At 38.5% G+C, this 25,253-nt stretch overlaps 1 protein-coding gene across 30 annotated transcripts in view; it reads left to right on the forward strand.

Annotated features, from left to right (window-relative positions):
• LOC131273661 (melanoma inhibitory activity protein 2-like) overlaps nt 1-25,253 on the forward strand; it is an 87,475-nt gene that overhangs the window by 42,881 nt on the left and 19,341 nt on the right. For 21 of the 30 annotated variants that reach the window (XM_071208491.1, XM_071208492.1, XM_058277479.2 and 18 more), the window contains one exon: nt 20,657-20,678. In XM_071208491.1, coding sequence (XP_071064592.1) covers nt 20,657-20,678 — 22 coding nt within the window. Of the gene's footprint in view, nt 1-20,656; nt 20,679-22,222; nt 23,768-25,253 lie in introns of those variants that run through there. The other 9 variants (XR_009180919.2, XR_011645938.1, XR_011645943.1 and 6 more) reach the window with 2 other exon arrangements.

A 25,253-nucleotide genomic window follows, 5' to 3' on the forward strand; every position in this document is an offset into this window, starting at 1 on the left:
GCGCATTAAAGGCTACGACTCAGGATTTCTCTGAGAAAGAAGATTTATAATGACCAGCCAGGCACGGTGGACTCCTGTCCAAAAAGTCAAGCCCAGAGTAGGGCCTTTAAGTTATTTTTATACAAGAGACATATGGGGTGGGGCCAGGAGAGGTTTAGGGTTCAAAAAGACTTTCTTGTTGTTATTATTTTTTAGGGTTTAGGGGTTTGTTTAACCATGAGTTAATAAATTCCCATTGTTTAAGCCAACTCATTGCATGGTATTTGCTTAGGCAGCAAAGGAAACAACAAAACAAGCACATATTTATTAAATGCATGTAATGTGTCAGGAGCTATGCTAGGTTCTGGGAGTACTTAGACAAAGGATTCAATCCCTGCCCTCAAGTAACTGACAGTACAGAGGGAGAAAGAAAAGTAGATATGTAATTTGAATATAGTATGATAAATTTTCTATCCTAGATAATTAGTGAAGTCTTCTAGAAGGAGAGGATGACATGGAGGCTTAAAGGAGTGGGACTTAAGAAAGTGAAGGAGGGAAACGGACTTGGCCCAGTGGTTAGGGTGTCCGTCTACCACATGGGAGGTCCGAGGTTCAAACCCCAGGCCTCCTTGACCCGTGTGGAGCTGGCCCATGCGCAGTGCTGATGCGTGCAAGGAGTGCCCTGCTTTGCAAGGTTGTTCCCCGTGTAGGGGAGCCCCACGCGCAAGGAGTGCGCCCCGTAAGGAGAGCCGCCCAGCACAAAAGATAGTGCAGCCTGCCCAGGAATGGCGCTGCCCATGTTTCCCGTGCTGCTGACGACAACAGAAGCGGACAAAGAAACAAGATGCAGCAAATAGACACAGAGAACAGACAACCAGGGGAGGGGGGCGGGATTAAATAAATAAATAAACCTTTAGGGAAAAAAAGAAGAAAGTGAAGGAATATGTAGTACTGGGCAGGGGCAAGGACAGATCAGACTGGAAAGGAATAATGAGAAGAAATTGGAGACATTAGAGAATTGGCATTGGAGTAAATACAAGGAGTTTCTTGTGGTCATGTTGTAGAATTTGAGAGAGGTTCAAATATTTGCGTATAGAAAGGCCAGGACTCAGGATGATTTTGAGAAGGAAAAATGATTTATTGACAGCCAGCCAGACTCGGGAGCTTTCTGTTTCAAACCTGAGCCCCGAACAAGATTTTTGAGTTCCTTTTATACAGAGAGGAAAGGCCAAATGGTCCTTTTGTTTCAGTTCTCAATAGGCTTGAATTAGCATATATCTTCCACATCCTAGGTAAGCTTTTAGCATGGACTTCATACATTCTAGATAAGCTTTTAGCACATTTGGTTTGCATTTAACCTGAATATTTAAAATTTATAGAGTTTGCATTGATAAACTGTTTCCTGGGACTGGCATCGTTGCCATGGTTACCAAGAGCAGGGCTGCAGCCTCTCACCATCCCACACCCACAGGTCAGGACAGAAAGCCTAGGTTAAGGTTATCTCCAAAGAGACAAAGAGCCTTCCACCAATAGCCCATATCATTCCCCCCTTATGCCGAAGATTAACTTGCTAAGCTTTGGCATAATTATTGTTGGAGCAATGAGGTGGATGGCTGTGTGTTGTTTTGATCGATTACTTTACTTATCAATTTTTAGAGTAGCATCCAGGACTTTGTTTTTAGAGCCACCGGAGCTCACGTGGATTTCCAGTTAGGCTTCAGATCCATCAATTAATTTTGTTTTACCCTTAAAGAGTTTACACCTTTAATCTTAAAGGGATGCTGAAGGGAGATTATCTCTTTTCTGTAACTGCTTCCTGATGGCCATGGGCTGTAGTCTTTGCCTAACAAGGTGTAAAACTCCTATTTTATTTTAACAGGAGGAAGATGGATCTGACATTCTGTATGAAGTTGGATGAAGTTTTCATATGGTTAATAAGATGTTCACTCTGAAAGAAACAAACTTAATTAAAAATTTGGAATACCTGTTTTTAAAAGAGGCCATTGGATTACAGAGGTAGACAAGGTTAGGTGCTTATAAAGATGGCACCCCTTTTTAAAAGCTGGTGGGAACAGTATATATATATTTTTCTCTAAGGTATTTTTAAAGAGAAATTGCAATAGATACTTAGCTTTGTTTTGAAGACGCATTTCAGGTTGTTTAATAATTGGCACTCGTGTTTTGGACAGTTGGTTTCATTCAGGATTAGTGTACTAAGATGGAAATTATCTTAATTTTTAGCTGTGGGAGTGGATCAGAACTACAGAATAAAGTTTTTTTTTTTCTACATTTCAGTTTTAATTGTACAATTTCTGGTAATTTTGACTGTTTAATAGGTGACCCATTATTAGCAAGCAAGCCTCATTGTTGCTACACAGTAGGGTATACTATAATAGTAAGTTGGCTGAGCCTGGCTAAGACCATTGCCTTATTTTATAGACATGTTTATTGATTATTTAGAAAATAAAGTTACCAGGAATTTAACATGTCTAATATACTTTTGTACCTGATCCAGAATAGAAATGATAATGTTATAATTATTAGGCATATATTTAGTACAGGATAAAAGTATAGCACTTTAATATTAATGTTTTAGGATTCTGAGTTGCAATTAATAGTTTTAAATTTCAGGATTGTAATACTTTACATGTTATCCCTCCATGGGAGCAGGCCATAATGCCAATTGTGTTTAAGTTTTACTTACAGTATCCTGCTATCATGGCTCCACTTAGCATGTTCTTCACAGTGAGCAAGTTGCAGCATCATTGATCCTAGAGAGAGTTTCCAGTATTCTACCAGCCTGGTGCATCATGCTCTCTGGCACTATGGAACAGTGCCAGTCTGGAGGCAATATTCATTGTACACTTGGCTGTACCGAGTCATCGTTGGCTGCTGCAGGAGCTTGAAACTGCAACATAGTTTCCATCGACTTCAGGGGCAGAACCAGAGGCTAATATAGCAAATATTTCTAATTGAGGGGTCAGTGACTAGCCTGCCAATAACTCACATGGAGAGGCAACCTCTAATGTCTTCAAGGCCTGGTTTGAATGCACAAAAGAGTTTGACAATGTTAAAGTTTATTCCTTGTTTTTATATATATTTTAAACAATTTAATGCAGCACATCATATATCAAATGACTGTTTACTTACACAATTTTACCATTAAGATAATAGAAGGTATTTTACTTTAGTAATAGAGGGAAAAAACTATATTTCATTGTTAATTTGAAAACAGAAGATTCCCAATAGAATCAAGATAACTCTTTATTACTATTTACTTAAATATGCACCTTGTGGTGGCCTTCAGACAGGTTTTATTATCACAAAGTTGTTTTTTTTTGGCCACCAATCCCAATCTAAGTTTTTAGTTAACAATGACTTCTAGAACTAGAACCATTTAAATGTTTTCAGTTTGGAAGATGTTTTACAAACTCTTTATAGTTGACTACAACCACATTGACTAGTTACCTTATGCTTAAATAAACTTATTAAATTATAATTACTAACCAAAGAAATTTATTTAAGAGAGCATATCTACATTTTTTCTTCTTTAGCTTAATTTCATTAACATGGACTTACAATTTTCATTACTCTAAAGATTTTGTACTTATAATGTTAATTTATTTAATGGGTATTTTATAAACTAAGGGAGATTACACCCAAGCTAAATAAAAATTGAAACCATTATAGTTTATGCAAGGAATGTTCTCTTTTTATCCTTACAGGAAGCTAAAACTTTTTTTTGTTTAAGTTATGAAAATGAATAGTTTTTAAAAGCACATTGACTACCAGGTTTCAAAACACATTATACAATTACCTAATTTGTTTAATCATAATCCAGGAAAGATTTCTCCATAGTTTTTATGGACTTTTCTTTACTTACTGAAATTTGTCAACAGAGCCACTAATTACCTTTATTTTATGACAGTCGGAAGGTTTAAACTGGGAAATTACAGGGCAAACTGATTCTTATTCCCCAGCCTAGTAGATAGGTTTAATCTGCCACACCTAGTCTTGCCTTAAAAGCTCTTGCAAAGAGGAGGCCCTTTCCCAATAGTTCCTATAATCAGATTTTTATATGACTTTTTCATCCTGCTTAGTCTAATTTGGGCTCCAAGAATATTCACAAATATAACTGCATATTTAATTTTTAACAATTTGAATAGAGCTCTTTTAGGAATTTTCACTTGTTAATTTGATATTATCCTGATATACGAAGACACACACTGAGCAAATAAGTAGGCACAAATAGACACAGAAACACAACTCATTGATGTTCCTTATAACTTGCATTATTTTATATACTGTTTAGCTTAATTTGGGGTCTAGAAATATATATTACTTATATAACTGCATATTTAACCTCAACAATTTGAGAAAATAGGCAGACATGAATAGTTTGACACAAAAACATAACTTTAGTTACTTAAAACTTCCATTTTTTACAAAATAAATGTGACTGCAAAACATTTCAAAGACTCCTGAAACTTTTCTTAATTTGCACCATGACTATGCAGTTTTGCACAAGAATTTTGTTTCTTAGCTAATGGCTTGTATAATCAAAATGTTCCCAATGCTTTAGCACCATTTTCTTTTGTTTCAGAACCTTATAGTTTACCTTGAATTTAGCAGAATTTTGATAAGCAACAAGATTAATTCTATGTATATTTATTGAGGCTATTTGAAACCTCAGGGAGATTGGTTTTTCTCATGAACTGCTACTTTTAGGAACACTGACAGTCAAGGCAGGAGACTTCTTTTTTTCCTCCAGTCCTTGGGAGATAATAAAACTCCAGTGGTCATTTAACCCCAAGGGCTAAGAATTCCACCAGGCAGCAATTTTGTTTACACTTGGATTCATGAGAGAAAGCAGGGTTACTAATACCAGTAGGACAGGAGCTGTTATGAAATAACCATAGGAAAAGGCAAGGGGTGAGGCTAGGCTTGAAGTAACCATAAGTGAAGGTAAGGTTAGTTTAGAATTTACACTTACAATAATAGTTTCAGGCTAAATTCACCCAGTTATAATTTCAGTTATTATCTTTCCACTGTTTTATAATATAAATGCATCTATAAACGATCTTAACTCTTAGTTACAGTTTTTATTATTTTTTTAACCTTAATGTGAATTGGATACCTTTATTAATTAAGCTACAAGATTTTTATTAGTAACAATTCTGTGAAGTCCTGCCTTTTCCTAGTAATGGAACAAATTTTCATCTGCAAGTTATGCATTTAATTCACCAGCAAGAGAGTATTGGCATTTAAAGATTCATTTTAAACTATGTTTTTACCTTTTTACCATGAATTCTTAGGTGCCAGCAACTGACAAAAGCCAAACATAGATTTCAAAGTGGCATTTCATTCCTTTTTTTTCTTTTTCCTCTGTAGTCTCACAACCCTGAAGTTCCCAGCCAGACCATTGAAAGGCTATCAAGTGATTAGAAGTCTATTGTTTCAAGTGATAGCCTTCTTTCTTCAGATGAGTTTACAGTACTAAAACATTCCAAAGTATTTCTACAGCCTTACAGAGAGAGATTCGGAAAAGTAAAGAACCTAGGCAGAATGCAAATGTATTTTGGCCTTGACACCCTAGGGAGGGAACTTTACTGCATTTATTTTGATTCTTCTTTTCATTCCCTTCACTTCCCCCCTTTCCAGGCAGTCAGGTGCACAACAATCAAATAGGAATGTGGCTTATGAATAGACGGTGTGGACTCACTGGAAAGGGGCAAGCCGCTCCCTCTTTCCAGCTTTCTGCCAAAATAAAATGGGCAGACAGAACCTACTCAAATTCGGCACCCCTCCCTGGGACCCAGCCATCCTGACTGGGGCAGCCACAACAGACCCGGGTGCATGGCACAGACACAGATGGCCCCCAAGCCCTGGCAAAGGTGTGGACTCAGATGAGACAGCAGAGCATACACAAACATCCAGACTCTGCAGTTTTGCCCTATAATCAATTCACCCCCTTGCCAATGGCAAGGGAGGGTTCCAGCTCAACTAAATTCCACCACTTTACATAACCACGCAACTCCAACATCAGCATTGAGCTGACACAGACAGAAGCACAAAGGTTACTAATCTGACCCACAAATTCTTTATGTATGTTTTTCAGCATGGTGCCCCCGCAGCCATCACAACCTTAGAGAGAACACTTAACATTAACATCTGGTATAAAGACAATTTATTCACAATTCAGCACCATAAAAAAAGATTCCAGCTAGACCTTTTTCACTGTTTAACTTTACACTCAGACCACACTTCACTAGAAAAGCTGATCTATTTTCCTGTAACCAAGTTCTTTAAAAATCCAGACCAATTTCCAGGACATTAGGACTCGAACCTATAAACAACCCTTCCTATTAAAATCAAGCCTCCACTCCTTTAGTGGATATAAGACCAGTACCAGATTCTAACATGTAGTCAGACAAACCCAAAACACCAGGCTTTTTCCCAGTTTTTCTCCTTTTTCCAGACCTAGAGAGAACGGCTTCCCCCCAGTTTTCTGGGGCTACTAGGGTTCTCATGGGAAGTGATCAGCCTCCCTCCCTAGCAGTTAAAGCTAGGGTTCTCCAGACTGTGCTCACCCAGGGAGTCTTACCTTCTTCCACATTTGGAGTTCTTTTTCATTCCCAGAATCTTTCTCTTCAGACCTTCCATTGCCCTCAATTTTCATTGGGAAGATTCTGGTGGAGCCCACATCTTTTCTGGATTAAACTTAATCCAGGGGTGCCCAGATTTGGGGTTCACCTGAGTCCTCCTGGCTTCCTCAGGGACTTGGAAGGGGCAGCAAAATGCTACCGTCTCTGGCCTTCATTTGCAATTCCAGATGAGCCCCCAAAAATGTTGTAGAATTTGAGAGAGTTTCAATTATTTATGTATAGAAAGGCCAGGACTCAGGAATGATTTTGAGAAGGAAAAATGATTTATTGATGGCCGGCCAGTCTCAGGAGCTTTATGTTTCAAACCCAAGCCCTGAACAAGATTTTTGAGTTCCTTTTATACAGAGAGGAAAGGCCAAATGGTCCTTTTGTTTCAGTTCTCAATAAGCTTGAATTAGCATATATCTTCCACATCCTAGGCAAGCTTTTAGCATGGACTTCATACATTCTAGATAAGCTTTTAGCACATTTGGTTTGCATTTAACCTGAATATTTAAAGTTTATAGAGTTTGCATTGATAAACTGTTTCCTGGGACTGGCATCGTTGCCATGGTTATCAAGAGCAGGGCTGCAACCTCTCACCATCCCACACCCACAAGTCAGGACAGACAGTTTAGGTTAAGGTTATCTCCAAAGAGACAAAGAGCCTCCCATCCATAGCCCACATCAGTTGGAACTCAGGAAGCAAGAAGGGCCATGGAGAGAAGTTGAACTAGAGATTCACACAGGGTCAGGTAAAGGTCACATTACACCATGCCAAGGAGGGCAACTAGTAAAGAACAGGTGATGAGGCATTATTAAGGTTTTAAGTGGGAGAGTACATGAGCTCTGCTTGAAAACGTTCTCTTGTTCCATAGCTATAGCCCTTATTCTGGTCCTCAGTACTTGTGCCTGTTTGCTGTAGTAAAACTTGATCTTCCTCTAGGTTTTCTCAGACATAGTGCACTCTTAGTGCTAATTAATAAATGAATCATGATTTTCAATAGGTCTTTGGCAAATCATATATATCATATCTATTAGAGTAAAAAATTCCACGTATTCATGAATTGGCATTTTGGTTCTAGCTGTGTCTCTTGTTCTGGTTACTACTGTCATTGAGTAAAAGTACTGTCTGAACCACGCCTCTTCTCATAAAGCAACCTTTTGAAATATTATCATGTTTCTAGAAATTCAAATGCATCATTTACTGACAAGCATTAGTGAACAATGAAAGGAAAGTACTTCAGTCCAAGTTAAACAAAGATTCTAGCAGACCACAGGAAGATAAAGAAATTGAGCAGACTTGGCTGCCTGCTGGTTATCTGTGCTTTGGTCTTTGGTCATAATATAATATGCAGATTATACTTCATTAACCAGAATAGGGGTCAAGAGGGGGCATGGTGAGAGGAGAGTATGGCTCAAGGTTAACCATAACCACAGTCAACTTCCCATTATCCTGGGATATATTAAAGATGTTTAAGGCTCAGCTGGGACTCAGGACATGCTTGATATTTGGAACTCTGCTTGCTCATTCATGCTGGCTTCTGCCCTTCTTCATCCCCAGAAGGCCGTAGCCTAGGAAGAGGGATGATAAGCTTTGGTTCTGTGATTTGGGGGTGGCCAAGGTCACCCTCCCCCCACTCCAGCCTCAATGAGTGCTTCAACAGGAGCTGCTTGCTCTCCTTCTCTGTCTGCTTGAAGGGAAGTCCTGTCAGTGCTTTATCAGCCTCTGCCCAATTACCCAACAATCCTAGGGCCTGGTTCACCTTACCATCTAAGGGTTTCCCTCCCTCTTCTTGTGAACAGAGCAAGGAGTAGGTTGTTGTATTGGCTAGGGAATTGAAAAGAGGAAGAGCTAGGACACCTAGTAAAGAACAGTCATTCCTTGTCTGTAGGCAAGAGAGCAGCATTCCACAGGAAGTCAAGGCAGCTGTGGAATTATACCCATGCTTTCCTGTGACTCAGCATCTAGTCTGGAAGACAGGATGGCAGACAGGGCTCTGAGCAGAGAGTAGGGCCTGATTCCATGGGCTTTTTTGCCGCTGTTGCACTCTTGCCAGCTTTCCCCAGCAATTTTTCCCCTGTCCCCAACCTGGGGCCCTCACAGCCTGCACGTCCTGATGCAGCACACTGACTGCGTTAGCTTAATTCTGCCATTGCCCAGATGCAGGCAGTTAGAATTAGATCTAGTTCACTTAATAACTAGATGAAATTTGACTTCTGATAAGACTTTTTGGTCCCATTTTTGGCCCTTTCCTACCATCACTTCCTCTCCTGTCCTCCACCCTCTTCTAGTCATAACAAACCCCATACTCCGACCTTTCATATGTAGATTTAAAGAATTGATAACATTTGGAAATGTAACATTTTTCTGCATTATTTTCAGTATAATACAGATCAAAATCTTATGACACTCTTAGGAAGGAGCATTTCAGGACTGAGCTAGCAGGTACAAACACACTTTATTTTATTTTATTCCCTCCGAAACTGCTCTACATGAGATGCTAGTAATCAGTTTATAAGCAAGGCAAGAATAGAACAGACAGTTTTTGAATTGACAACACAAGATATTAGAGCTGGAAAGCACCTTGGAGACTATCTAGTTCAAATCCTTTAATTTATAGATGAGAAAATGGAGCTTCAGAGAGGCAAAATGATTTTTTTCAAAATGCTCAATAAACAACAGGACCAGATGCCAAATGCCCAATATAATTTGTTAATTAAGCAACTCTGAGATAGGAAAGATACAACAAATTTACAACTTAAAAGAAGCTCATTGAATAATTTAAGCTTTTCCTTCTGTTGAAAGCATCTGTGTTTGAAAAATATTGCTTAGATTTTGGAAATAAATCTATTATAATAGCATTAGGTTTGCTCCTTTAAGTTATATCTTTTAAAGGAGAGGGACTCTTTTTGGTTGTGCTTTGCACAGGCCTAACAATAAATCACATCTTCTTTTAGGCTGTTCATTTCATTATTTCACTTACCACATTGTAATGTAATTATATTAAATATTTTGTTCCCCTCCCCCAACTACATGATAGCTACATTGAAAGCATGAGTTAGTCACATCTGTATACTAGAGCATAGCACAGTACCTGGTACATTAATAGGTGTTCAATAAAGCCTTTATATACTTAGCTGAATAAAGGCAGTTCTTCCTTTTCCTCATATTGAGGCTTGAGTTTTATTAACTGAAACCAGCAGCTTAAAAAAAAATTCTTGATATCAGTAGGAAAATAGTTTTGTTTGTTTTGTTTGCATTTCTTTTCTAGAGAATAGTTCTTTATTTTCTCATGCATGCAATAATTGATTTACTATAACTACTGTAAAATGAAAATGAGCAGGGAAATTGTTAGGTGTATAAATATACTTTATACATTTATTTTGGCTTTTTAAAAATATTTTTAATTTCTTTTAAAAAGATACTTAGATTATATAAAGTATTACATAAAAATTATAAGGGATTTCCATTTTCCCCATTCCCCACACCTCCCACTTTTCCCCACATTAATAACTTCTTTCATTAGTATGGTACATTCATTGCAATTGATGAGCACATTTTGGAGCATTGCCACTAAGCAAGGGTTATAGTTTATATTGTAGTTTACACTCTCCTGCACTCAATTCTGTAGGTTGTGGCACGATATATAATGGCCTGTATAGGTAAGAATTTTTTTTTTCCCCAAATTCTACTCAATTTATTCATTTTTTAAAAAATATTACATTAAAAAAATATGAGGTCCCCATTCACCCCCACTGCCCCCACCCCACCACTCCCCCCACAGTAACACTCTCCCCTATCATCATGACACATCCATTGCATCTGGTGAGTACATCACTGGACATCGCTGTACCCCATGGCTTGTGGTCCACACCATAGCCCACACTCTCCCACGTTCCATCCAGTGGACCATGGGAGGACACACAATGTCTGGCAGTTGTCCCTGGAGCACCACCCAGGACAACTCCAAGTCCTGAAAATGCCTCCACATCTCATCTCTTCGTCCCATTCCCCACACCCAGCAGCCACCGTGGCCACTGTTTCCACACCAATGCCACATTTTCTCGATTATTAACTACAATAGTTCATCAATAGTCCACTCTGATCCTTACTGTATTCCTCCTTCCTGTGGAACTTGGCTTGGTTGTGTCCATTCCACACCTGTGTCAAGAGGGGGCTTAGACTCCACATGGATACTGGATGCAGTCCTCCTGCTTTCAGTTGTAGGCACTCTAGGCTCCATGATGTGGTGGTTGACATTCTTCAACTCCATGTCCAATAAATCAGAGTGTAGGAGCTGAAGTCTGTTGAGGCTCAGGGCCTGGCTATCATATTGTCAGTCCAGAGATTCAAATCCCCTAGATATATCTTAAACCCCAGCACCAACTACAATTCCAGTAAAGTAGCATGAAAGTCTTGTGAAACAAGATCCCATCTGAGTCCAGCTCCATCACACAGAAACACCAGCTCCAAAGAAGGGCCAACTGACATGGCAGTGAACTCCATCTGCCATGATCATAGAACCTGTGGGTCTCTTTAGCCCTCAAAAGAACCAATACCTGGGGTTGTATCTACTTTATCTGTCTTTGAGACTCTGCTCAGGTGTGCATAAGGGCAATCCTTCTGACAACCTCCAGACTCTTTTTTAGAGACTCATAGCCATATAAACTCATTTGTCCTTTCCATTTCCCCCTTACTTTAGGTCAAACAGCATTTTTAACTCCTGTTATTATATGTAGGCAGGGATATTCTGCTGGTCCACGTTGAACCTTTAATTCAAGGTCATTTTCTAGTTATGTCATCAGCTGGTACTTGGTAGTGATCCCTCGGTGCCAGGGAGGCTCATCCCCGGGAGTCATGTCCCACGCTGGGGGGAAGGCATTGCATTTACATGCTGAGTTTGTCTTTGAGACTGGCCACATTTGAGTAACATGGAGGCTGTCAGGAGGGAACTCTTAGGCACAGTGCTGCTCTAGGCCTTGTTCTTATTTCAGGTGTATAGGCTCACAAGCATAGTCATTAGTATCAGGGGGTCACTGTTGGACCCTCATTCCTTCCTGGTCCTTGCTGTTGCACCCGGGGAACTGCCGCTGCTCCCCTAGGGACCACGACAGAGCCCCCCCCCCCGGCCAGGAACCCAGTACCCCCCCAGCTGTTGTTTTTAATTGTTTCCACTATGAGTATATCCAAACATTTCCATGCACCCTGGACACATGCCCTGTATAACTCCCTATCAACCGTATGTCCCCTGGCAATAACATCCCATACCAGTATTCCTCTGCTGCCATTGTTGAACCACTCTGTGATACAAAACTTCCTGAAAAGTGAAGCCCAATATAATGCCAGGTTCCCTTAATAGTAAAATGGAATATAGCGATGAGTTTAAAGGTTAGATATAGAATACATATTGATTTGGAAAAATTCTACATCCTATCTTTTTCTTTTCTTTTTTCCCTAATTATTGAGCTTCTCTTCACAAGAGCTCTAGATCACAGTAATTCATATATACAATATACAGTACTCCCACATCTCCATTATAAAACCTTTTCCCTTCCACATAATCTTTTAACTTATTCATATCATATTTACTGAAACTGATGTACAGATACTGAGACAATAGCTTTCAAACAAGGTAACATTTGTGTTTACATTGTGGTTTATACTTTAGGCTATACAGTTTTCTAAACTTTTTAGTTATCCTTTATTTTACATTATGGTTTACATTATTAATCTGTCATCCCCTATATGTTTTTGGTGTAATATTACATGTTTTATATCCATCCTTGTGTACACTTGTGAAACACTTCTTTTGCCCTCACATTTACTTTGGTTCCATCTATTCATTATCTATTTCCCCCTCCCCTTGGGGCCCACAGTGACAGTCAATCTTCATTTCTTGAGGAGTCATGTTCAGAAATACTTGCAACAGTGTTGAGGGCTTGACTTGCTCAACTGCCCTAATGCCCTGGGAGCCACCCTTTCTCTTGAGAGATACAGTTCCCTCTATTTGATGGCATTAGTCCTCCCCAGGATGTGGATCTACCTTCACTCTCATTATATGGGTCTCTACCCAATGGTATAACCCACTCTGGCAAAATGAGCATTCAGATATTCCCTAGGAGTCTGTCCTGTGTCAGATTATCCCCTTTGAGTATCTTTCAGCATTTTACTTTCAACCAACACCTGACAATCTCCTATGTTCATATGTTGCCCCTCCCTCCCCCCAATTTCTTGGGCAATATTATCCATCTGCCCATCCCTAGCCCCTCTCAAACCTGCAAAACCCCACCCAAAGTAACCCTATGCCCCTATTTTATCTCCTCCTTGTGCAATACTTACCGCCAGCTTATCATAGATTTCACCCATGTAGATGTCAGCTTACATCCTTCCTCTATGCCCCGATTTCCTGTAAGCCTATCTTCCAGTCTAGCTCTCTGAGGCAGCTTGCTTATTTCATATCATTGAGGTCATGTAGTATTTGTCCTTCAATGCCTGGGTTGCTTCACTCAACATAAGGTTCTCAAGATTCATCCATGTTATCACGTGTGTTTGTAGTGTATTTGTTCTTAAAGCTGAGTAGTATTCCATTGTATGTATATACTACATTTTATTGATCCACTCATCTGTTGATGGGCATTTGGGTTGGTTCCAACTTTTGGCGATAGTGAACAATGCTGCTATGAATATTGGTATGCATATATTGGTTTGTGTCCTTGTTTTCAGTTCTGCTGGGTATATACCCAGCAGTGGTATTGCTGGGTCATATGGCAAATCTATGGTTAGTTTTTTGAGAAACCACCAAACTGTCCTCCAGAATGGTTGGATCCTTCTGCATTCCCAATAGCAGTGGATGAGTGTTCCCATTTCTTGACATCCTCTCCAGCATTTGTATTCGTCTGTTTTTTTTCATAGCTGCCAATCTTCTGGGAGTAAGATGGTATCTCATTGTAGTTTTGATTTGCATTTCCCTGATAGGTAAAGATTTGGAGCATTTTTTCATGTGCTTTTTAGCCATTTGTATTTCTTCTTTGGAGAAGTGTCTGTTTAAATCTTTTCCTCATTTTTTAAATGGGTTGTTTATCTTTTTATTTTCAAGATATAGGAGTTCTTTATATATGCAAGTTTTAAGTCTCTTATTGGATATATGGTTACCAAATATTTTCTCCCATTGTGTAAGTTCCCTTTTTATTTTCTTGACAAACTCCTTTGAGGTGCAGAAAGCTTTAATTTTGAGGAAGTCCCATTTATCTATTTGTTCTTTTGCTGCTCGTGCTTTTGGTGTGATGTTCATGAAGCCATTTCCTATTACAAGGTCTTGTAGATGTTTCCCTACACAGCTTTCCAAGGTCTTTATAGTCTTGGCTCTTATATTTAGGTCTTTGATCCATCTTGAGTTGATCTTTGTATAAGGTGTGAGATGGTAATCCTCTTTCATTCTTTTACATATGGATATCCAGTTCTCAAGGCACCATTTGTTGAATAGGCCATTCTCTCCCAGTTGAGAGGGTCTGGTGGCTTTATCGAATATTATATGGCTATATATATGAGGTTCTATATCAGAACTTTCAATTCGATTCCATTGGTCTGTGTGTCTCTCCTTATGCCAATACCATGCTGTTTTCACTACTGTAACTTTGTAGTATGTTTTGAAGTCAGGTAGTGTGAGTCCTCCAATTTCGTTTTTCTTTTTCAATATGTCTTTGGCTATTCGGGGCCTCTTTCCTTTCCAAATAAATTTCATAGTTAGTTTTTCTAGTTCCTTAAAGAAGGCTGTGTTGATTTTTATTGGGATTGCATTGAATGTGTAGATCAGTTTTGGTAGGATAGACATCTTAATAATATTTAGTCTTCCTATCCATGAACAGGGAATATTCTTCCATTTATTTAGGTCTTCTTTGATTTCCTTGAACAGTCTTGTATAGTTCTCAGAGTATAAGTTTTTTACATCTTTAGTTAAATTTATTCCTAAATATTTGATTTTTAAATTTACTATTGTGAATGGTGTTTGTTTCTTGATTTCCTCCTGATCTTGCTCATTATTGGTGTACAGAAATGCTACTGATTTTTGCGCATTGATCTTATAACCTGTGACTTTACTAAACTCATTTATGAGTTCTAGAAGCTTTGTTGTAGACCTCTCAGGGTTTTCTATGTATAGGAACATGTCATCTGCAAATAATGAAATTTTGACTTCTTCCTTTCCAATTTGAATGCCTTTTATAACTGGTTCTTGCCTCAGTGCTCAAGCAAGTACTTTTTTTCCTTCAATCTGTTTATATGGTTTATTACATTGATTGATTTTCTTATGTTGAACCATCCTTGCATACCTGGAATGAATCCCACTTGGTCGTGGTGTATAATTCATTTAATGTGTTGTTGCATACGATTAGTAAGTATTTTGTTAAGTATTTTTGCGTCTAGTTTCATTAGAGAAATTGGTCTGTAATTTTCCTTTATTGTGGTGTCTTTGTTTGGCTTTGGTACTACGGTCATGTTGACATCATAGAAGGAGTTAGGCAATATTCCTTCTGTTTCAATTTTTTGGAAGAGTTTCAGCAGGATTGGTATTAGTTCTTTCTGGAATGTTTTGTAGAATTCACCTGTGAAGCCATCTGGCCCTGGGCTCTTAGTTGGGAGGTTTTTAATAACTGATTCTATCTCTTTACTTGTGATTGGTTTGTTGAGATCATCAATTTCTTCTTTTGTCAATATGGGCTGCTTATGTGTTTCTAGGAATTTGTCCATTTCCTCTGAATTGTCATTTTTGTTGGACTATAGTTTTTCAAAGTACCCTCTTATGATAGTCTTTATTTCTGTGGGGTCAGTGGTGATATCTCCTTTCTCATTTCTTATTTTGTGTATTTGCATCTTCTCTCTTTTTTTCTTTGTTAGTGTCACTAACGGTTTGTCAATTTTATTGATCTTCTCAAAAAACCAGCTCTTGATCTTGTTTATCTTTTCAAATCCTTTCTTATTTTCTATTTCATTTAGTTCTGCTCTTATCTTTGTTGTTTCCTTCCTTCTTCTTCCTGTTGGATTACATTGTTGTTGTTTTTTTCTAATTCCTCCAATGTGCAGTTAGTTCTTCAATTTTTGCTCTTCTTTTTTGATGTAGGAATTTATGGCTATAAATTTCCCTTTCAGTACTGCTTTTGCTGCATCCCATAAATTTTGGTATGTTGTGTTCTCATTATCATTTGTTTCAAGGTAGTCATTGATTTCTTTTGAGATTTCCTCTTTGACCCACTGTTCTAAGAGTGTGCTGTTTAATTTCCATATCTTGGTGTGAAATCTGGGCCTCTGGCCCTTGCAGATTTCCAGGTTCACTCCACTGTGGTCAGAGATATTATTTTGTATGATTTTGATCTTTCTGAATTCATTAAGCCTTTCTTTGTGGCCTAGCATATGGTCTATCTTGGAGAATGATCCATGTGCACTTGAGAAAAATGTATATCCTGCTGTGTTTGGATGTAATGATCTGTATATGTCTATTAGATCCAGCTCCTCTAATATACTGTTCAAATATTTTGTTTGTTTAGTGATTCTCTTTTGAGATGTTCTGTCCAGAGTTGATAGTGATGTATTAAAATCCCCCACTGTAATTGTAGATGCATCTATTCTTTCACTTAGTTTTTCCAGCGTTTGCCTCATGTTTTTAGAGGCGCCCTTGTTAGGAGCATAAATATTTATGATTGTTCGTTCTTCTTGAGAGATTGTCCCTTTCACTAATATGTAGTATCCTTCTTTATCTCTCACAATTGTTTCTCATTTAAAGTCTATTTTGTCTGATATTAATATAGCTACTCCTACCTTTTTTTGGTTATTGTTTGCTTGTAAGATTATTTTCCAACCATTCACTTTCAGCCTCCATGAATCTCTGGGTCTAAGATATGTCTCTTGTAGACAGCATATAGATAGGTCATATTTTCTTATCCAATGTCCCAGTCTGAATCTTTTGATACGTGAGTTTAATCCATTGACATTCAGTGTTATTACTTTCAAGGAATTATTTATGTTAGCCATATTTTGATTGGACTTGTGTTTGTCATATTTTGTTTGTTTTTTCCTTCTCTTTTTGTCTTTTTTGTTGCTCTTACACTCTCCTCCAACTCTACTTGTCCTATTTTTTCCTTTCTTCCTGCAGAACTTCAGCATTTCTTGAAGGGGAGGCTTCTTGTTGGCATACTCTTTCAATTTCTGTTTATCTGTGAATATTTTGAACTCTCCATCATTTGTGAATGCTAGTTTAGCTGGGTAAAGTATTCTTGGATGGAAATTTTTTTCTTTTAGTACCTTGACTATATCATACCACTGTCTTCTTGCCTCCATGGTTTCAGAAGAGAAATCAGCACTTAATCTTATGGAGCCTCCCTTGTATGTGATGGTTTTCTTTTCTCTTGCTGCTTTTAGAATTTTCTCTTTGTCTTGAGCATTGGATAATTTGACAAGTATATGTCTTGTTGTGGGCCTGTTGGGGTTTATGATGTTTGGAGCGTGCTGTGCTTCCTGGATATGTACATCTGTCTCTCTCAGTAGATTTGGGAAGTTTTCAGCCATTATTTCCTGCAACACCCCTTCTGACCCCTTTCCCTTCTTTTCTCCTTCTGGGATGCCTATAATATGTATGTTTGTGTGTTTTGCATTGTCATTCAGGTCCCTAAGTCCTAGCTGGATTTTTTCTCTTTTTATCAATCAATTCTACTATCTGTTTGATTTCTGATGTACTGTCTTCCACGTTCCTAATTCTCTCCTCTTCCTCTTCTAATCTGCTATTTGCTGTGAGTGTATTTTTGACTTCTTGACCTGTGGTCTTCATTCCCATCATATCTGTTATCTTTTTGCGTATGTCTGCAATTTCCTCTCCAAGTGTTTTCTTCATATTGTTAAACTCTTCCTTTACTTCATTAAGTTTCTCTCTAATATATGTTGTGAGATCTTTAATTACTTGTCCAAAGTTCTGCTCCCCTTCCTGGTTTTTAGTTTGTTCATTGGATTCAGCCATGTTTTCCTGATTACTGGTTTGGTTTGCAGTTTTTTTGTTGCTGTCTGGTCATCATTTTATCTTGATGGGTTTAATCAGTTCCTTAGCTTCTTTGTCTAGTCTTGGGGATTAATTAGCTGTTGTTCTTGTGTAAGTGTTATATCTTCTCTTTGTCACTTTGTTCTTCTTATTCTAATTTCTTGTTGCTGGCTGAGTTCACATTGAAGGAAAATATTAGGGCCATGGAAAGGCAATTGTGTAAAAAAGGAAAATGTGTAAAGTAGCATTGGTAATAAATGTTAACAGAGCAACAATATGAGATCTGGGAGAATGGATATTAGATTCACGTAAGTTGTGTAGAGTTATAGCAGTAGGTAGAGTACCTACAATGAGGTAGTCGACTGAATATGGGAGGAATATTGTATGAATTAAAAAGCTAGTGTGTTCATGAAAGAGGGAAAGAGAAAATAAAGGCAATAGTTTCAAGAGTGGATAAAAGACAGAAAACAAAACAAAGTTATTAGAAATTAAAAGTTAGACAATTTGTGGACCAAAGAAAGGGAGGTGGAATATAGGAGAGACAGTAGATGATGGAGGATATCAAGATGTGGGGGAAAGGGGATAGTGTAGGTGGCCAAAATCAATTCACACAGAAACGAGGAAATGGAGGATGAGGAAACCCAGCAAATGTGAGCTGTTCCCTGCAGCACCTACTGTATAATTAAGATAAAATAAAATAAGAGAAAGAGGGAAAAGAAAAAAAGAGAAGGAAAAAAAGGGGGATGGGCAAAGAAAAGGCAGGGAAACAAGCAAGAAAAAGAAAAGAAGAAAGAAAAAAAACCCTAAATAAATGAAAAAAGACCTTGGGGGATACAGTGGGAGAAAAGACTAGGAGATAATGCAATATTAGCAACCAAGACAATTAAAAAAAAAGAGAGAAAAGAGAAAAAGGAAAGAAAATAAAAGAAAAATGCAAAAGCCAAGGGCTAGGACAATCAAGGACCTCAGATGGTCCTCAGGGCATGGTGGATTCATGAATGCGAAGTCTGTGATATTGCAGACTCAAGATGTGTGAGTCTCTTGGGTGTGGGCCACCAGGGTTTAGGGGACACAGACCTGGGAACCTCGAATCCAGTTAACAGGGAGCCTGGGAGCACCACAGTGCAACACAGCCTTCAGGGGTCCCCACAGCTGGGTGCCAGCCCTATGGGGGGGGGGGGTCACATTCGCAAACTCTGACCTCTGTGTCAGAAACCCAAAATTTCCCCTCTCACAAGAGTCTCTTCTGTCACTGTCTCACCAAGTCGACTTCAGGACACCTCCTGCCCTGCAAGCTGCCGAAACAGCCTGCTGAGGGTGCCTCTGTATTGCAAATAATTTAAGGACCACTGCAGATCGGCAGCCAGCCCTAGGTGGTGGGGCTCTAGCCGGAAGTGCTGATCTCCATGTCAGACCCAAATTTCCACATCTCGCAGAAAACTCCTTCATCTCTGCCTCACCAAACTGGTTTCCAAACACCTCCTGCCCTGCAAGCCCCCAAATAGCTCACTCAGGGCTTATGAATTCCCCAGCACAGCAGAGCCTCCAGGAATTGCCGCCACCATGCTGCCTGCCTCAGGGGGAAGCGTCCTGTGTGCAGCCCCTATCTCCGTGAAAGAGACCCTAAATTCTACCTTTTACATGAATCTTCTCTGTCACCGTCCCACCAAATCAATGTCCAGATACCTCCTGCCCTGCAAAACCCTGAAAAAGCCTGGTCCGGAAAAATTTCCAACGCTGCCCAGCTGCTTCTTTGCAGGAGAGACTATAAGGTACACTCACTCAGACACCATCTTGCCCCGCCTTCCAAGAATTCTTTTTATATGCCAAAACATTTGTAGCATTATTTCACAAATACAACAGGATGAAACCTGAAGTTCTGCTTCATCTGAGATCAACACTAAGGCACATTTAATTGATATTCATAATTCCCACTTAGGTAGTAAAGTGATTTCTGATTCTAGGCCAAAGAAATATCTTCTTTCCACCTGCTTTTTGTACATGCCCAAATCTCCCCCTTGCTTCCACTGGGGAATTCTTCACATGAAGAATTCCATGATTTTCCAAGTTTGACATTTCTGGATGTATTTTTCATTAACATTCTAGTGTTTCCATGCTACAATAAGATTCCATTATTACAAGTTTTTGGGGCTGGCCTTAGCACCTAATTATCACTTATAATATTGGAATGGGGAAATATGTTGTAGGTGATAAAGAGCTGCTGCAACACCTAGTGTTTCAATAGGTTCCTACCTGGATTTTATTATACTATAATTCAGTGATGTCATGTGGAAATGAGTGGTGTTTTGAAAGAACATTCTGCCCTCTGTGGCAGACGTTAGCTGGCATTTCTGTTCCTTGTGCATTTCCTCCAGCAGTTCCCACTCTCTTCCTGATTTGACCCTAGCTGAATTTGTCTGGGACAATCATATGACCCGGCTTATTGCAATTGTGAATTCTACCAAATATCCAACTCTTAGTAGGTTATCTAATGTTTTTTAAGAGGTGTTTCTCAGTCCAAAGATTTTGCCTCTAATTTTGTTTGCTCATGGGCTTTTAAAACAACTCCTGATTCTGAAACTTGTGTTTCCGTTTAGGGATTGACAAATAAGTAATTTGAGGATAATGATATCATATTTATTATAAAAGTGTCTGTCATTCCCATTATTAAAAACAAGTAGATTTGTACATGTTTAAGAAAGGTGTAGACAGACTTTAATTCCAAAATAAGGTATTTTATTTGCCTTAGTGCTTGTACCAGAAACTAATATTAAATTATTGCCACTTAAATGAAAAGTTGTTTTTAAAAAAGCTTCTCTTATTTTTTCACAGATATCTCCAGACAGCTATTTCCTTAGAGAATACTGACTAATACAGGATTCATTATTCTAAGCCAATCCAACATTAAAATATCTCTTGGTTATGATTTTGAAGGCTTATCAGGATTTAGAAAATTTTTATCAATAAAATGTTTTGACATTAAATTTAATTTTGTTTACTTTCTTTTAGGTGGAGCATAGATTTTATCCAGGTAAGATTTTAGTTTATGTTTGTCAATGTAGTGTTTTCTCAGTGTTGGTGCTTGATGTGTGTTCTAATTCTGAAGCAGAAGATTCAGTGATTTCTGATGCCTGGTGTCCTTATAACTTGGAAAATTTTAGAATTAATGACTGGTCAGCCTGAATAAAGGAGTAGATATTGATACTACCAACTAAGAAAGGAGACCGAGAGGAGGAACAGACAGTGGGATTAGGGAGAAGGGGAGTTCAATTAAGTGTAGAAATTTTTAGAGAGCATTGATGATACTCTGAGGTTTGGGGTCAGTGATACTGGCACAACCTGGCTCTACAGAGAAACTGAAAATGGGGCATTGTTGGTGTGTATCCAGAAAAATAAGGCTTAGAGAAGACTCCAAATATTGATGGGCAAATTAAGTGCCTAATAGGCATTTAAGCCAGATGTTGTGAAGGTTTAGTGGAAGGAGCCATTAATTCCAGAGGAGAATGAGTAGAAATAAGTGTGTTGTAAAATGGGGAAAATGAATTCCATACATGCATCATAGGTGGGGCAATTAAGAAATGTGGGGGGCATGGGGGATGGGGTGGTGGGGTTGAATAGGACTTCATATTTTTTGAATGTAATATTTTTTTAAAAATTAATAAAAAAAAAAGTAATAGTGTCTCTTGAGATCCATGGTTTCAATACATTATACATTAGGGTCAGATGAGAGAATTCGGTGCCAGTCAGGGAAGTCTGAAATCCTATGGACTGTTGTAGATACCAGATCATGTGCCTTTCCTGCTAATTATTAGGGTAGTTCTATTTTATTCATTTCTCATAATTTTCTTATGGGCAAGTCCATGTCAAGAAGACAAAATATCTGTGACTTTAGGTATTGCATGGAGGAAAACAAAATACTCATTTTAAAAAGTATCAGAGCATAAAGAGAAGGTATGAATAATTTTTAATTTTTCCAGGTTTCATCTTGAATTCTTTCCATGTGTCTTCTGATTCCATTATTCTTGTATAATTTCTTTCATTAGAGTATGTTAGATCACAATTTTCTATAAACTGTCTAAATCTGAAGCTAGTATCATATGTGTATATGTTCCTTAGTTTTGTTGGGGCTTAGCCACTTGGATCTAGGTTTGAATAACACTGTAATTTATATTTTGAACTCCAAAATCCTTAAAACGTTTTTGTGTAGCTCAATGAAGTAAAGAACCATGTTGAAGAAGTCAACAAACTAAATAAGACTCTCTCAGATAAAGTGAATAAGTTTAAGGGAAAATGCCATCTCTATCCTGGATGACATCTTAAAAATAGAAGTAAAACTAATGATTGATCATTACTGACCTCAATATGCTTTGTGTAGGATAACAATAAAACACTCAGCAGAATGAACAAAATCCTGATATATACAATTCAAAGTATATAAGTTCCACTGGAATTGGAGGAAAGTCAGGATAGCAAGGATTAATACTAGGTAAAAGTTTTGTTTCTAACTGTTGCCATGATTTGGCTTTTGACTTCTTTTGTACATTGGGTACATTATTTCTCTTTTTCAATTTTTAGGCGAATCCTGAATTATCAACATTACAATGTGAACTGAGTAGCCCAATGCCCAATAATTATGACCTGGAAGTAGGTTGTTTTTTGTTTTTTTTTAAGATTTAAAGTTTTTCTTGTGTTGTCTTCTCTCCTCTAAGATTCACCAGGATTTGATCCTGGAGACCTCTAATGTGGAAAGAAGTTCCCTGTCAATTGCACCACATCAGTTCCTGGTTTCTGCTGGGCTTCACCTTGACTCTCCCCTTGTCTCTGTTTTGATGCATCATCATCTTGCTGCATGACTCACTTGCACAGGGCACTGGCTCACCATGCAGGCCCTCGCACAGACACTAGCTTGCTGAGTGGGCATGCTTTATCTTCTTCTTTTTCACCAGTAGGCCCCAGGGATCAAACCCAGTCCTCCCATATGGTAGGTGGAAGCTCTATTACTTAAGCTACATCCAATTTCCTAGGTTGCTTTTTGAGAAGAAATTCTCACTTAATAAAAATGCTCTGACATTGAAAAGTAAATAGTGGATTCCTGGTTTCTGGATTCAGGCCCCTCTCCTCACCCTCCCAACCAAGTTCCCAAGTCCATTTCCACACATGTAGCACACAAATGTTCTATCCTTTACAGAATCTATAAAAGAACTGCAAGATGACTGTGTTTCATTGTAGTCTGGGAAAGGTGGGCTGGACAGGAAAACAAAATGCTGAGATGAAAACAGAAGAGCTCTAGGAAATGTATGACAGAAAAAGATGGATATGCAAATGCAAAATACTCCTGAGTTCACTCCTTCAAACAGTGCTGTATGAATGAACGTGTGGACCAGGGTAGAGAACTGTGTCATTTTTGAGGAAAAGTAATGCCATACATTTCCATATTTACGCTATGGAATTGTCTTTCTTTCTCCTTTGATTCTACAATTTATACTTTTCTTTCCATACTAACTATTTTCATGGATTATTGTCTATGATTTATTTGAGGAAGAACATTCAGGTCCCATGAATTTCTGCTGCTCAGCCACCTCTGTCGTTTTGGTAATGCATACTGTTTCTGTGCTCCACCAAACTAATTCACTTTGCTTTTTCTATGACCAAGTTACTGTAGCAGTTTGACATTATTGATGAATTCCAAAAAGAAATATTGGATTATGTTTGTAAACTGCTCTTTTCCTCTGGGCATATTAGATTATATTGGATTCATAGGTTTATTTGATTAAGTAATTTTGTAAACCTCTTGTCCCAGTAGGGCATTGAGTCCCCACCCACTGAAGAGCGGGGTTTCACAGATAAAAGGCATGGTAAAGGACAGAGTTAAGGGTTCTTAAGGTTAGGGTTTTGATGTTGGCATTTGATGCTGAAGCTGGAGCCCTGGGAAGTGAGGAACCCTGAACCCAGACAGAAGCAAGACCCTGGAAGAGAGGAACCTAGGAAGCCTGAATCTTCAAAGACATTGGCAGCCATCTTGCACCAACACATGAAAATAGACTTTGGTGAGGGAAGCACACATGCTTTACTGCCTGGAATCTGTAAGCTCCTACCCCAAATAAATAACCTTTATAAAAACCAAACAATTTCTGGTATGTTGCATCAGCACCCCTTTGGCTGACTAATCCAATTACCTAATTGGGATTTATCTTCCCCTTGCTCTACTGGCTCTCAACAAACTTGAGGTAATATAGCTTGTGCATGAATTCAAATTAAGAACACTTATCCAAGTGTGCCTAGTTCTAGAAAGCCAATTAAGTAATATAGGCCCTATAGGCTTTAAATATTCAGAAAGGATGTAGACTGAATGTGTATTCAAAGTTACATCCAGACTGAACTTGGGCAATATGTTAATTCAAGCTTACCTGGAATGTGGGAATATGTTAATTCAAAATCTATCTGGTACTCAAACAAACACTTAAAACTCTAGGAAACTAACAAAGAAAAGTCTTTTTTGCATAAAAGCACCATTTGAATCCTTGTTCCTACATCCTTTGTATACAAGGGACCCAGAAATCCTATTCAGGGCTCGGCTTTTTGGAAGGAGTCCACTGGGCCTGGAGGTCGTAATAAATCTTCCTTCTCAGAATATTCCTGAGTCTTAGCCTTCAATACACAATCATTGAATCCTTTCTGTTCCCACAACAAAGTGACTGATGTGAGATGCTTCTAGTAGAATAAAATCTTCAAAACACTGTAAAGAATCTTTTTAGCTTTAGGAGGTGTCATGTGTTTCAGACTTAGTAGATGGCAAATATAGAACAAACATTACATAATGTCAGAGGTGAGACAGCAGGAGTTATAAACATACAAAGACATCTTGGCAGAGTATATTAGGTAATTCACAGTGTTGTGCTACCATCACCACCATCCCTCATTCCAAATAGGAACCCTGTCCATGTTATGTACACGTTATGTCTTAACTTTCCATTCCTTACCCCACCCAGTCCCCTGGTTATCTGACCCTATGAGTCCATGCATTCTAATTGTTTCTGCACATAAACTGTTATGGAATTTGAGAGAGGTTTAATTATTTGTGTACAGAGAGGCCAGGACTGAGGAATGATTTTGAGAAGGAAAAATGGTTTATTGATGGCTGGCTGGACTCGGGAGCTTCCTGTTTCAAACCCGAGCCCTGAACAAGACTTTGGAGATTTTTTATACAGAGAGGAAAGGTTAAATGGTTCTTTTGTTTCAGTTTTCAATAGGCTTGAATTAGTATATATATTTTTTACATTTTAGGTAAGCTTTTAGCATGGACTTCAGACATTTTAGATAAGGTCTTAGCATATTTGGTTTGCATTTTTCCTGAATACTTAAAGTTTATAGGCTTTGCATTGTTAAACTGGCGTTGTTGCCATGGTTACCAAGGGCAGGACCGCAGCCTCTTATCGTTTCACATTCACAAGTCACAGACACCTTAGGTTATCTCTGAAGAGACAAAGAGCTTCACACTCATAGCCCACATCAATTCCCCCCTTTGCCAAAGTTTAACTTGCTAAGCTTTGGCATAATTATTGTTGGAGCTATGAGGCGGATGGCTGTTTGTTGTTTTGATCGATTA

Source organism: Dasypus novemcinctus, chromosome 16 (assembly GCF_030445035.2).
Source record: "Dasypus novemcinctus isolate mDasNov1 chromosome 16, mDasNov1.1.hap2, whole genome shotgun sequence".
Taxonomy (NCBI): Eukaryota; Metazoa; Chordata; class Mammalia; order Cingulata; family Dasypodidae; genus Dasypus; species Dasypus novemcinctus.